This window comes from Cervus elaphus, chromosome 20 (assembly GCF_910594005.1).
Source record: "Cervus elaphus chromosome 20, mCerEla1.1, whole genome shotgun sequence".
NCBI lineage: Eukaryota > Metazoa > Chordata > Mammalia > Artiodactyla > Cervidae > Cervus > Cervus elaphus.
In genome coordinates, this window is record NC_057834.1 from 110,123,818 (window position 1) to 110,138,868 (window position 15,051).

General features: G+C 39.1%; 1 protein-coding gene across 1 annotated transcript in view; it reads right to left on the minus strand.

The window, feature by feature from the left end:
- PRKAA2 (protein kinase AMP-activated catalytic subunit alpha 2) overlaps positions 1–14,746 on the minus strand; it is a 69,572-nt gene extending 54,826 nt beyond the window's left edge. The window contains exon 1 of the mRNA XM_043877455.1: positions 14,576–14,746. Coding sequence (XP_043733390.1) covers positions 14,576–14,669 — 94 coding nt within the window. The 5' untranslated portion in view covers positions 14,670–14,746. The remainder of the gene's footprint in view (positions 1–14,575) is intronic.
- Positions 14,747–15,051: the final 305 nt, after the last annotated feature.

Here is a 15,051-nt window from a genome sequence, read left to right on the forward strand (position 1 = left end):
TATGCCCATTTGTTTTCAAGTGTGATTCAATTCCAATGTTTCCTTGTTGAATTTGTTGTATGATCTATCTACTCCTGATAGTGGAATGCTGAAATAACCTACAATTACTGTACTGCTGTTTACTTCTCCTTAAGATCTGTTATTATTTGCTTAATGCATTTTGGTGCCTCTGTGTTGGGAGCATACATACTTATGATTGTAGGGAAATGGCAACCCACTCCAGTATTCTTGCCTAGAAAATGCTTTGGACAGAGGAGCCTAGCAGCATACAGTTCATGGGATCACAAAGAGTCAGACACGACTGAGGAACTGAGCACATAATCTCTTGATACACTGATCCCTTTATCATTATACAATGACCCTTTTTGTCTCATTATACTTTTTGACTTGAAGTCTACTTTGTCTGATATGTGTGGTTATGCTCACCTTCTTTTGGTTTCCAATTACTTGAAATATCATCATCCATCCTTTCCTTTGAGCCATTCTGTGTCTTTAAAGCTAAAAAGTGTTCTGTAGAACACATATAATTGGGTCTTGTTTTTTTTTTAATCCATCCAGCCACTCTGTGCCTTTGGATTGGTGAATTCAATGCATTTACATTTAGGGTGACTATTTGACATGTAAGAACATACTACTGCCATATTGTCCTTTATCTTGTATTATTTTACTGCTCCACTATTTCTTCCTCTGTTTCTGTCTACCTTTGTAAGTTGGTGGTTTTTCATAGTGATTTTCTCAGTCTCCTATTTTTAAAAAATATTTCATTCTCCACTCTAGATTTTTTTATGGTTACCATGAAAGTTATATAAAACTTTTCATAGATGAAAATTATTTTTCTGCTGATAGCAACTTATCTTCATTTGCCTATAAAGGTTCTTTAGCTCTTTCCTTTTCACATTTTTGACATCACAAATTACCTTTCTTATGATGTGATTACAAGTTGTGGTAGCTATACTTCATTTCCTTTAATTTCTGTGCTATAATTAGGATAAATATATTAAATATTAAATTATATTAAAAATATTAAATATATTATTGCAAAAAGTTACTTTTCTATCATCATAATCAGAGTTGTGTACTTTCATCTTTTGTGCACTTTCAACTTGAAGAGCTCTTCTCAACATTTCCTATAAAGCAGGTCTATTGGTGATTAACTCAGTTTTTGTCTGGGAAAGCCCATATTTCTCCTTCATATATGAAGAATAATTTTGTCAGATTGAGTATTCTTGGTTGGCAGCTTTTATCTTTCAACATTTTGAATATTTCATTCCACTCTCTCCTAGCCTACAGAGTTTCTCCTAATAAATCTGCTGATAGCCTAATGAGGGTAACTCTGTAGGTTACTATTTTTCCTTGCAGTCTTTAAAGTTATCATTAACTTTTGTCAGTTTTAATATAATATGTCTTGGAGAATGTCTTTTTGTGTTTAAATAAGCAGACGTTCTATTAGCTTTGTGGATGTGTATATCCAGTTCCTTCTCCAGGTTTGGAAAGTTCTCAGCTATTATTTCTTTAATACACTCTCTGCTCCCTTTTCCCTCTCTTCTTCCTTTGGCTCACCAGATGAAGTCAGTGAGTTTTTGCAATTTCTTCACTTTTTAAAAATCTTATTTTTCTTTCTCTCTCTGCCATCTGAATCATCTCTAGATCCCTGCCCTTGAGCTTGCTAATTCTTCCATGTGACCTGCTCTATTTCCATTGCATTGTAATTCTTAATCTAATTTATTGAGTTCTTCAGCTCCATAATTTGTTTGGTTTCTTTTTAGAATTTCAATCGCTTGGGTAAAGCACTCCTTCCATTTATTAATTTATTCCTGAGATCACTGTATTGCCTAAGTTTTCCTGCAGCTCACTGAATTTCATTTTAATAGCTATAAAGTTAGATCACAATATTTCAGGTCTTTGGGTTTGGTTGTGGGAAAACTGTCACTTTCTTCTTGTGATAACAAGATTACAATGATATTTTCCCATGGTGCTTTATGAAATGAGACTTTGCCCTCACATTCGAAGTAGCAAAAGATTTTTCTTTATTTAGGCAAGGTTTTGCTTACTTTACTCCTAACAATTCAGTAGGTTGGCAATTAGAAGTCTTCCTTTTGTTTTCCAGAAGGTAGTGGTATAGCACAGGTTATTATTATTATTATTTTCATTTCTCTTACCAGTACAAGGTTGGGAATTGGGAATGTGCATCAACAACAAACATAACTTGGCAGAGAAAATAAAAGAGGAGAGGATAGCTGGTGGCACACTGGAGGAGATGTATGTTAATCTTTGGGCTCTGGGTGTGCCCACAACCTAGTAGAGGGATCCCCAAGTTTGGGGTGAGGGTCCCACCAGCCCATGGGTAGTCCTATGGCCAGAATCATAGGCCCAGTGGACAGGAGATGCTTTCTTTCAGTTCTCTTTGCCTTTTTCTCTTTCCTTTCGCTCTCTCCAGTCACTGAGCACTCTCCACAGAGACAGCAACAGGTCCCTCCAGCTGCGGCATGCACAGCTGGGCCGACCCCCACTCACCACCATCACCCTCCACCTCCTTTGCCAAAAACGGCCTGTGCTGGCCCACTGCAGACCCACTGGCAACATTCCCTCACTCCACAGCCTTTTCTGCATTCCAATCCACCCACTTTCAGGTACAAAGATGGATGGATCTCGAGTGTCCTGGCATGCTATGCAGAAGATTTTTTTTTTTTTTTTGGTTATGCATGTCCAATTAGATGTACATTGAAGGGGAGATGAAAAAAAGAAATAACTCATACCATCAAGATACTGACATCACTTCAATCGTAATTATTTTAAAGCCCATGTCTGATAGCTTTAATATCTGAATTCCTATGAGTTTTTTTCTATTGTCTTGCCCTTGTTGCCTAGAATGTTGAACACTGTGTGTGAAAAACTATAGAGGGTCCACTTGATTTTATTATCCTCCAGAGAATAAAGACAGGAGGCAGATAATCTTAATATGTCTAGTATTAAGCTGATTCTAAAGATTTCAGTCTTCAGGGGCTTGCAACCAAAAACCCAGCTGCTTACCTGCGACTCTCCTCCTTGATAAGTTATGAACTCCAACTGCTGTCTCCCTAGGATTCAAACTCTGCCTAGCTTTTCTGCCTTTTACCCACTGTTCTCTGGCTTCTTACACTTACTATCTTTACAAATAATAAAATGACTCAAAGAGAAAAGCCAAACAAAATGTCAGACTCACTCCAATGCATTTTTCTTCTCACAGGGATATCAACCACTCAAGTCCTGGCTGCCTTCAGATTTTTAATTTTCTCCAGATTTTCAATTCCACCTTAACTAGAAAGTTGATGTGATGCAAGTTAGAAATCATAGCCAGGCAGGGAAGACAATCACATTAAAATATACAAGTGTGTGTGTGTGTGTGTGTGTGTGTGTGTGTGAATTCATTCACTGGCTCAGTCATGTCCGACTCTTCGGGGGTGTGTGTGTGTGTGTGTGTGTGTGTGTGAATTCATTCACTGGCTCAGTCATGTCCGACTCTTCGGGGGTGTGTGTGTGTGTGTGTGTGTGTGTGTGAATTCATTCACTGGCTCAGTCATGTCCGACTCTTCGGGTGTGTGTGTGTGTGTGTGTGTGAATTCATTCACTGGCTCAGTCATGTCCGACTCTTCGGGGGTGTGTGTGTGTGTGTGTGTGTGTGTGTGTGTGAATTCATTCACTGGCTCAGTCATGTCCGACTCTTCGGGGTGTGTGTGTGTGTGTGTGTGTGTGTGTGTGTGTGTGTGTGTGTGTGTGTGTGTGTGTGTGTGTGTGTGTGTGTTCATTCATTCACTGGCTCAGTCATGTCCGACTCTTCGGGGGTGTGTGTGTGTGTGTGTGTGTGTGTGTGTGTGTGTGTGTGTGTGTGTGTGTGTGTGTGTGTGTGTGTGTGTGTTCATTCATTCACTGGCTCAGTCATGTCCGACTCTTCGGGTGTGTGTGTGTGTGTGTGTGTGTGTGTGTGTGTGTGTGTGTGTGTGTGTGTGTGTGTGTGTGTGTGTGTGTGTGTGTGTGTGTGTGTGTGTGTTCATTCATTCACTGGCTCAGTCATGTCCGACTCTTCGGGACCCATGACCTGTTGCTCGGCAGAATTCCCTGTCCATCACCAACTCCGGGAGCTTGCTCAAACTCATATCCATCGAGTCGGTGATGCCATCCAACCATCTCATCCTCTTTCGTCCCCTTCTTCTTTTGCCTTCGATCTTTTCCAGCATCAGGTTCTTTTCCAGATTAAATCTAGATAAATTCCAGATAAAATCTAGAAAAATATTCTTTACCATACCTCACATGGCATACTTTCTGAACTCCCCTAGTTATAATGATCATTCTCTGAATGAAATATAAGTGGCTAAGATTTTTTTTCCAAATTGTGGAACCAAGAACTAAAGCCAATATTCAACATTTAGCTTAATACAAAGTACAGAACTATACTATTAATACCTCTACAACTATCTACTAACATGGTTCATCAATATCAATCTATATGTCTATTTTCTACCCAATAACAATCTTTACACTTAAGTATTCATAATATATACTTCCAAAATTCATGGTCAGATAAAACTTCAATATCTTAGAACTGCTATCAACTGTTCTACTCTCTTATATACCTGCTTTTCAGTTTTGTTCTTACCCTAGATTTGACACTTATCCCTATCAAATTCTACCTAGCAATTCAAAGAGTCAATGCAAATTTAAATTCTCATTCTGTGATTTGTCTATCAATGATCTCATCTAGCTTTGTACTGTCCCAAATAGGAAATCTTACTAGACGTATTAAATAGAGTAAAGGACCAAGATTTCCCTTAGAATGACACCTAAGTTCTTTGGGAATAGTTGTTCAGCAGCAATAAGCCCTCTAAAGCACATTTCTTTATCTTAACCAAAAAGTTACCATAAGACACAAAGCCAAATTTCTTACTAAAAGCAAATTTATAGTATATAGTATAACCATCATACTACTTAACTGTGAATTAGTAGAGCACTGAGAAGACCTGGTATAAATCTGAGTAAAAGGCAGATTCATTATATCATATTTGACATAGAATTCTAACATGAGAGAAGAATCATTTAAGTAAATTCTGTTTTGAATATTTCCCTCTTCCTTCTTTCCAGATACTCCCAATTTGTAGTATCATTGCCACATTTTTGACAATGACATAAACAGTTTGCTTAAAATCTTGTATGATTAAACATGGTAGGTCCTTAAGATATAATTGGTTCTATTATCTCATTAACTAAGTCTGGCAGAACTCAACTCAATTATGGAATACATATGGTATCAAGTTATGCTCCAACACATTAAAAACAAAAATTAAATAATATTTATGGTATTTATCAAGTAAAGTAAGAATTTAGAAAAAAAATTATGGCATACTTAAAACTTTAATTCCATTATTTTCAATTATGATAGCTATATAGCCATCTTATAACTAATTTATAATTTAGAAATTGAGATATTAGAATATATTGCTCACTATGTTTTTAATAGTGCATAAAATGTAAATACAAAATAATATGAAGAATAAAGATTCCAAAAGAAAGTATTTCAATAAATTAATACACTAACATTCAGGATAAGAGATGTTATAGCAAGATTTGATGATTCTATAAAAGCTGTTTAAATAAACTAAGGGCAAATTTAAAAAAGGATTATTAACACTCAAAAATAAAAGCACTACCAAAAGAAATATAGTAAAATTTATCAGAGGCAAACACTGTCAACCATAAGACACCACTTAAGCAAGAATACTGTTCCCTTGAAGGGGTGCAGATTTCTATTATTAGCAGAGATAAGAGCTGCCTCAAATTCTTTCCTTAATAACACTATACTAAAAATAAAATGGTTGCCACATTTCAAAACAAACACATTGCTTTGCATATGCATTTCAATGGTCTAAATAATAGATAAAAATCTATTTAACCTGATTCAAAGTGTTTTCTCTTACATTTGCAACTAATAAACACACCAGGGAGACTGGCTCTCACTTTCATAACACATTCAATATTTTAGGGGTCTTCTGCCACCCACTTTCTCATTTGAGATTAGATCTTCTGTTAGATCCAATTAAATTATCTACCTGGCTTCAAAATATTAACTACTTTCTCTATAAAGTACTTTCCCTATCATTAAGGAAACCACAAGAATCTCAGAAGAGTAAATGCAACAGTATAATCACTACAAAGCAGTACAAACGCTTTAAGGAAAGCTAACATGGACTACAAGGTAAGTGACTATTTTGGCACATTAAAAAAAAAAAAGTACAACTAGATAAAGCAGTGCCGTGTCAGCATGGGAAAGGGAGAAAGTCCACGGAATTGAAGTAAGTTCCTCAGTATATGATCAACTACAAAAATCCTTTCTAACTCACATAGATATGTGTGGAGAAAGAGTGCAGAAAGGCATTTTTAGCTCAGAGTCTGCATTACGAAGTTTGAAAAATATTAACTGTGTGTATTATTTTGGTTCTACTGCAATAGAACCTTGACAACAAACTACACATAAAAACTGCCAGCTGCCGCTCACATTCTCCTCCCTTCCCCAGCTTTGCCTCCTTTATCCAAGAGTTCTGTGATCACTACCATGAGACCTGGAATAGGTATCTGTTACCTGTTTGCATATATACATTGCATACATATACATGGTATACAGAAGACGGTGATAAGTGAGCAGTGTCTGGAGAATTAGATTAATAAACATACACAAATGAAATATGAAAAAAGGCCAGAGAAAAATAAAACAGAACATAGTAAACCCTTTCTTCTCAACATCAAATAAATCCTGATCTCAGAACCAGATCACAGATTATTCTCAGAGTTCAGCTAATTACAGGTTTAAGGCCATAATAGGGTCCAAGTATACAAGTACATAAAAGTTAAGTACTTGTAATTTTCACTTACATTTTCTCCTGTATTACTCTCAAAAGTATAAAAGAACATATAAGTCTTATTCTCTTTTTCAGAGATCAAGTGACTTTGACTTGTAACAGCAAACTTCCACACAGGAGGCCTTCTAAATCCAGTATTCTCTATACTGTATAACATCCTGTCTTTGTGGACTTCCTCTGAATCTGTCCATCATTTATAACATTGTTTCCTATGGAAAAGTGTCTTTCAAGAATCAATCCATTATACAAAATGAACAAAATCCATTCAGCATTAAGGACAAAACACTGAAATCATAAAAATAAGATAAATCAGGTGCAAAAAACCCTAAATAGCACACTATTTACTTGATTATTTAAGAAAGATGATGAATTCATTTTCATTCCAACATTAACAGTCTAGTATTTCAGAAAATATATAGCTTCATTAGTTGGAAGTATTGCTTAACAGCTGTTTAGAATTACATATCTTCAGAAGTAAAACCAGTTCAGCTAGCAATTTATATGAACATCAACAGTTACTCCCATTTCATTCTTATTTTATTCATTTTCCATATTTGTGAAAAAACACATTTCATGACTTAACCCAAAAAGATACTGGATTTTTAATATAAATACTAAAAACTAAATATCATATAGCACAAATGAGTTAATCATTAGGAACCTTCCAATGCAGGCAACCAAAACAACTGGGGCAAATTATTAAAGTTAAGTCTCAATGTTGCAATCAGAATCGCAATCAGTAAACATTTACTATTAATGACACCTCACACAGGGTACAGGGTTCACTCCAAATGGCCATGTATCTAGTCATCTCCACAACAGCCATCTCTCTGCAAAGTATCTCATCTTCTCTTAAGCCATTTTATGTGCCTCAATTCATGTAATCCTTAAAAAAAACCTAGAATGTAGGTAGCCAAGTATTGTTACTGTCATTTTACAAAAGAGGAAACAAGCTCAAGGAAGTTTAATGGTTTCCCAAATTCATATAACTGGCAGTAGCATGAAATGAAAATCCCCAGCTAATGCCTTCCAAAACCAATGTTCCTTCATCCTAGGACATCGTTATTTTTAACAAATTCTCTTTAGTCTGGTTACTGAAGGCCACTGGCAATCTTTAGTCAAAGTTATTTTCATAACGGGGTTGGGGGAACCCTGAAATACCTGGTATTTTAAAGAAATTTGGGTTAAAAGTGTCAGAATTCAGTAAATTTATCATATAAAAAATGGAATGGACTGAGACACAAGCATAAAATTTATATGAAAATATAATTTTTAATCATCCATATGTAATTTACCTGCCTGCCAATGCAGGAGACTTATGAGACAGGGGTTCAATACCTGGATGGGGAAGATCCCCTGGAGGAGGGAACGGCAACCCACTCCAGTATTCTTGCCTGGAGACTCCCCATGGACAGAGGAGCCTAGCAGGCTACAGTCCATTGGGTCGCAAAGAGTGGGACAGACTTGCATCAGAGAACCCTAAATTTGCCACTTCTGCAACTTACTAGCACTGTGACCTTAGGCAAATTAAAGTATCTAATTCTCAATATCTACATTTGCAAAATGGAGATAATACCAAATCCAGGATTACTTTGGGGAATAAATAAAACCAAGTGCATATATAGTAAATATCAGTCAGTCAGTTCAGTCACTCAGTTGTATCCGACTCTTTGCGACCCCATGAATCGCAGCATGCCAGGCCTCCCTGCCCATCACCAACTCGTGGAGTTTACTCAAACCCATGTCCATCGAGTCGGTGATGCCATCCAACCATCTCATTCCCTGTCTTCCCCTTCTCCTCCTGCCCCCAATCCCTCCCAGCATCAGGGTCTTTTCCAATTGAGTCAACTCTTCTAGTGTCAACTTAATCAAGTTGTAGCTTTTATCACTAAATTGTTACAAATATGTTTCCCTTTTCTTTTGTTTACATTACATCTTTATTTCAGCTCTGGTCTTCAGTAATTCAAACTTCTACTAAGCCAGAAGGAACAATTAAACTTATCTATATTTTGAAATTAAATCTCCAAAAATCGGTTGCAAATAAATTTCACATTCCAGTGTTGTTGCTAAGGAGAAGAAGAAAACAAAGCCCAGAGAGGTTTCAAGTATTCTTTAGGGCCTTGACACTACAGTTCAGTTCAGCTGCTCAGTCGTGTCTAATTCTTTGCGACCCCATGAACTGCAGCACACCAGGCTTCCCTGTCCATCACCAACTCCTGGAGCTTGCTCAAACTCATGTCCATCGAGTCCGTGATGCCACCCAATCATCTCCTCCTCTGTTGTCCCCTTCTTCTCCTGCCTTCAACCTTTCCCAGTATCAGGGTCTTTTCCAATGTCAGTTCTTCACATCAGGTGGCCAAAGTAATGGAGCTTCAGTTTCAGCATCACTCCTTCCAATAAATATTCAGGACTGATTTTCTTCAGGATGGACTGGTTTGATCTCCGTGCAGTTCAAGGGACTTGACACTACATGAGGGTCAAAAACAATGCCAGTGTGGGCCAGAAATACCACAGGTATAACTCTGAGGTCAACTGACCGTAGTTGTCTGAGATCTAATTTATCACTTAGGACTTGGTATTTATATTTCTAGGGCTTCCCAGGTGGAACAGTAGTAAAGAATCCGCCTGCCAATTCAGGAGACACAGGAGACAGGAGTTCAGTCCCTGGGTTGAGAAGATCCCCTAGAGCAGGAAATGGCAACCCACTCTAGTATTCTTCCCTGAAAATTTCCATGGACAGAAGAATCCGGCAGGCTACAGTCCATGGAACTGCGAAGAGCCGGATACAATTGAATAACTGAAAACAAGCTCTACATTTGCTTATCTTTCCTGTTATCTTACACAGAAGTGAAGACTTAATAAAATATTTACTTAATTTCTTGACAGTCAATTCTGTGAGCCATTCACATAACTATTCGAAAAACAACAAAAAACAAAGCCTTGATGAGACCTTTCTGACTAGAAAAGGCTACTTTGACTGAAAGCATCCTATGAGATGGTTGGATGGCATCACCAACTTGATGGACATGAGTTTGAGCAAGCTCTGGGAGCTGGTGATGGATGGGAAGCCTGGTGTGCTGCAGTCCATGGGGTTGCAAAGAGTCAGACAAGATTGAGCGACTGAACTGAACTGATCCTATGGTGCACAATTCTAATGAAGAATAATGATTTCATAAATCAAATCTGTCAGTTCTCACCCTGAAAATACAAGCTTCTTTTTAAAATATAATTACCATTATATTTAAAACACTTTTTTTCTTCAGCTGGTCTTTGTAAAACACATACACAAGATCTATTCTTCTAGAATTTCTATGACATTATTTAGGTAAGAACTAAGCAAGTCTAATTACAAGAGCTCTTAAACAGCAGTTATACTTTACCTGGGAAAGAGTAAGAACCAAAACAATACAAAGAAAAACATTCAAGTAGATAAAATGCACTACTTCAAACTCTGACAGCCAACATAATCTGTTTCCATAAGCACTCCCCTAGTACTCTTACACTAGAACAATGGAGAAAAATCAACTCAATATTTTAAATAAGGTTTCAATTATTTATCAACAATTAGAAGGATTTCCACATGTTTTTAAAAGTAGCTTTAAACAAATGCTATTAAGTGAAAACTAGTTATTTCCATTTTTGTTCATTGTATCTAACTTTGATCTGTAAATTGATACATCAACAACTGAAGTTAAAATTTCAATATCTATAAATAACATAATAGCTAAAGAGAGAAGGCACATAAAATATTCAGCACTTATCCATTTCCATGTTTTCATAGCCATATAAAACTAAACTATCTACTACTGTTTTTTAGTAGAAATTAAATTTATAAAGTCTAAATCAATAGCAAATCAAAATGTAAGTATTTTCTGTCCTTTTTTAATGTAAGTATTTTCAATAAACGGTCCTGGAACAATTGGATATCCATACTCAAAAAGTTGACCTCAGAATCTCAACTTAGACCATACTCAAATGTTAACTCAAAATGAGTCCTAGATGTAAATATAAGAGCTAAAACAATAAACCTCTATTTTTAAAAAAAAAATGGGAAGAAATCCTTGAAACCCAAAGCAAAGATTTCTTAAATATAACACCAAAAGCATCATCCATAAAAGGAAATAGTCAATAAGCAGGACCTCATAAAAATTCAAAACACTTATACATGTCAGACAACTGACGTGAAGAAAATATTTGCAATAAGGGACTTGTATCCAGAATTTATAAAAAAAAATTCTTATAAACTCACCTTAACCAATCCAACAAATGAACTAAAGATATGAAAAGACATTTCACCCAAGATACACAAATGGTTATTCACTACATGAAAAGATGTTCAGTATCATCACTAGGAAAGCACAAATTGAAACCCCAATGAGTTACCATTTCACACCTACCAGAAGAGTTTTAAGAAGACAATAAACAAATGTCAGTGAGGATTTGGAGAAACAGGAACGCTCATACATTATTGGTGGGATTGTAAAATGGTACAACCACTTTGGAAAAGTGTGCAGTTTCTCCAACAGATAAAAATAAAATTATGATACAAGCCAACAATTCTACTCTTAGGTATCTACCCAATATATATGAGAACATATATCCACAACAAAGACTTGCATACAACATTTGTGGTGGCATTATCTGTAACAGTCCCAAACTGAAAACAGGTCATCAACAGGTGACTGCATAGGCAAAATGTGGCATGTTCATGAGGTGGAATATTATTCAGCAATGAAAAGGAACCATGCTGTGTCATACATGAACATCAAACGCCTTGTTACAGGAGTCAGACATGAGAGACTTCATATTCAATGATCTCATTTATAAGAAATGTCCAGAGAAAGCATATTTATTCAGACAGAAAACAGATTAACAGTTTCTTAGGGCTAAGGGTTAACTATAAATGGCACGAGGGATCTTATTGTGGTGATGAAAATGTTATAAATCTATAAAATGGTTGTACCATTCAATAAAGTCACTAAAAATCACTGACTTGTACTACGCATGATACATTTAGAATGGGTGACTTTTATATGTTAAATATGCTTGAAAAAAAGTTGTATTTAAAAATAAACATGCTTTTGTTTCTAGTCCCTTAAAGAATTACAATGGACCCTTGAACAACACTGGAGATGGGGCACTGGACCCCAGGAAGTTGAAAACTTGTGTATAACCTTATATTCAACCCTCAGTATTCATGGTTCCACATTTTAGGATTCAACCAACCTGGACTGTATAATACTGCAGTATTTATTTAGAGGAAAAAAGTAATCTGTTGTAAAAGTAGACCTCTGAAGTTCAAACTCATGCTGTTCAAGGGTCCACTGTAAATGAGTAAGTTTAGACTGCTGCAACTTACATAATTTTTATTAAGCAATTGTACTGATTCTAACTTTGGATGGGAGAGCACTGCCTAACTTTGGAGAGGAGCTCATACAGTGTTAGGAAATCACCCCAGTTGGTTGCTCACTGGGAAGGAGTCTTCCAGGAAAAGGATTTCTCATAAATCCAAGTACCTTCTGTTGGTTTATATTTTAAGTCAGTGCCTAGAAGCAGTTCAAGGATATATACAAAAAGGAGATTTAAGCTGTCCTGTGACAATGGACCAAATGATCTATCTAATGGGTATTTTAGCCAACAATCAGATTACACAAGAATTTTTTAAAAAACAATTTTTAACACAATTTGAAAAGGAACAGTATACATTACATAACCTGGAAAGTGAACATGCCTAGATGGTGAAGACTTGAGTGTATAACATCAAAACACAATAGTCCTTAGTAATGTCACAGCATGAATCCAGTTCCTGAATCTTCATATATTCACTCTAAATATATTCTCTTCACTTACCACTTTATGAGGTCTTGCAAACCTAAGCCAGGACTTCACAGCCCTCACAGGACGTGAACGGATTTTACAAACCTGAGGTCTTTACACAAATACCAGCCTATCAGTAAGGCCATGCCTGACAATCTTACTGAAAATTACTAACTGCACGAAACTCTGATTCATTTTTCTTCACAGCACAAAAAATACTACACACACACATATATATACACATAGTGATTACTCTCTTCCCCTACTAGAATATAAGCACCACAAAAGGAAAAATTTTACTGATTTTGCTCCTAGGGTGTCCGCATTACCTAGAACAGTGCCTGCCTCACTGTAGGCACTGAGTGTTTACTGAACAAAAGAAAGGGTATCAGTAAATAAAATAAAATAAAAGTAAATAAAAACTGATTCCTGCCATCCGAATGAACGAGTCTCTTCTATCCACTTACAGCCTGGATTCAAGGTTAAAATAGGATTTTTGGATGAACTGAAAGACTAGTATTGATATATACACTACCATGTGTAAAACAGCTAGCTAGTGGGAAGCTAAGGTATGGCACAGGGAACTCAGCTGGGTGCTCTGTGATGACCTAGCAGGGTGGGAGGGAGGCTCAAGAAGCAGGGAATACATGTATACTTGTAGCTGATTCACAATGTCATAGAGAAGAAACTAACACAAAATTGTAATTTACTCTCATTTTTAAAACTTAAGATTTCTTCACTATGATTTTTTAAGGGAATAGAGGCCTCAATAAAATCTTCAAGCTGCCTATGCAACATCTTCCCAGCAAAAGGAAAAAAGAAAAAAGAAACAACCCAAAGAAGTATTTTTAATAAGTTGGTTCTAGTTCTGGAGAGAGGACAAGTTAATTAATCCCACATGACTCTTATTAACAAGAAAAACACGAAAGTTCAATACTTAACTAGTAACCAGAAAAAAAAAAAAAAAAAATCAAAGCAGCCTGTTTTTCTACACCCAAAATGGGATCCCATCACCTAAGAATACAGAGCTCAGCAGAGTATGTCTTAGCAGTTCTGGCCTCAGCCCTACATCCTCCAAAATCCAACACCAAAGTCCCTTTTTCCTCTCCCTCCATCCTAGAAGCCTTCCTAGAACCATTTTACACACACCAACCAAACTTCAGACCTCCCAGTTCTAACTAAGCCCTGACCCAACCCAGCTGCATCCCAGCGTTTCCCACGGCCAGCAGAAAGACCCACCTACCTCGCGCCCCGGGATCCCCCCCTAGACTACCAGCCCCACTAATCCAGAGTCAGGGAGAACACAAGAATCCAGACAGCAGGACTTCCCAGCCTGGCCAAAATTGGAAGACATTTTAGACCTTCATCCCGGTTCTGCCAATTTTGGTGTGACCTTGAACACGTCCCTCCTAGGGGGTCCCCATTTTCTCACGTTAAAGGCGAAGATAACACCTGCACCTGCTGTAATCACACGTGAAGCGCTAACGGGACACCTGGCACGAAATGGGAACTCCACCATCAAGACCGTGGGTCATTCCCCAGCCCTATCCTTACAGCCTCCCAGCTGAAAGGCATCTCGCCCAACAACCCAGTCTCCGGCTTTCAGAGGGGGGCACTGGGGTCGGGCGGTAGAAGCCTGCTGGACGCCAGTCCCAGGACCCCGCGACGCCCCCGCCCGAGCCCCCTCGCCGGGCCCCCGCCGCTGCCGCAGGGCGAAGCGGTACCCACTGCCTTCTCTGGGTCCCCAGGTTCCGCGCGGGCCGGGCGCGGCCGCTCCACCTGCCGCCAGGCCCCGCCACCCGCTGCCCGCTCGCGGCCCGGCGCCCCCGGACTCCGGGGCTCGGCCTCCCGCGAGGCGCGGCGTACTCAACTCTTCACTTTGCCGAAGGTGCCGACGCCCAGCGTGTCGCCCAGCACGTAGTGGCCGATCTTCACCCGCCCGTCGTGCTTCTGCTTCTCAGCCATGTTCGGCGCGCGCAGCCTCGCTCCGCCGCCGCGGGATCCTGTGTGCGGCGGCCGCCGCCGCCTACCCACAGTGCAGCGGGCCCGCGGGGGGCGGGGGCCCGAGACTTGGGGACCAGGCGGGGCGGGGCGGGGGGAGGGGGGACGCGAGCAGGTCGGGGTCGGGGCGTGGGCGTGTGCGCGCCGAGGCCCCGTGGGCGGGCGTCGGGCCGGCGTGGGCCCGGGGCCAGGGCCCTGGGGGCGCAGTGCAGGGAGGGTGGGCGCTGGGTGCGGGGGAGGTCGGAGGCCCACAGGTGTGCGCGGAGCGGGGTGGGGGATGGATGTCACCTCGCTACCTGGAGGAGGGGCCCGGGGGTGGGAGCCGGGCTAGGGGGCCCGCGAGCAG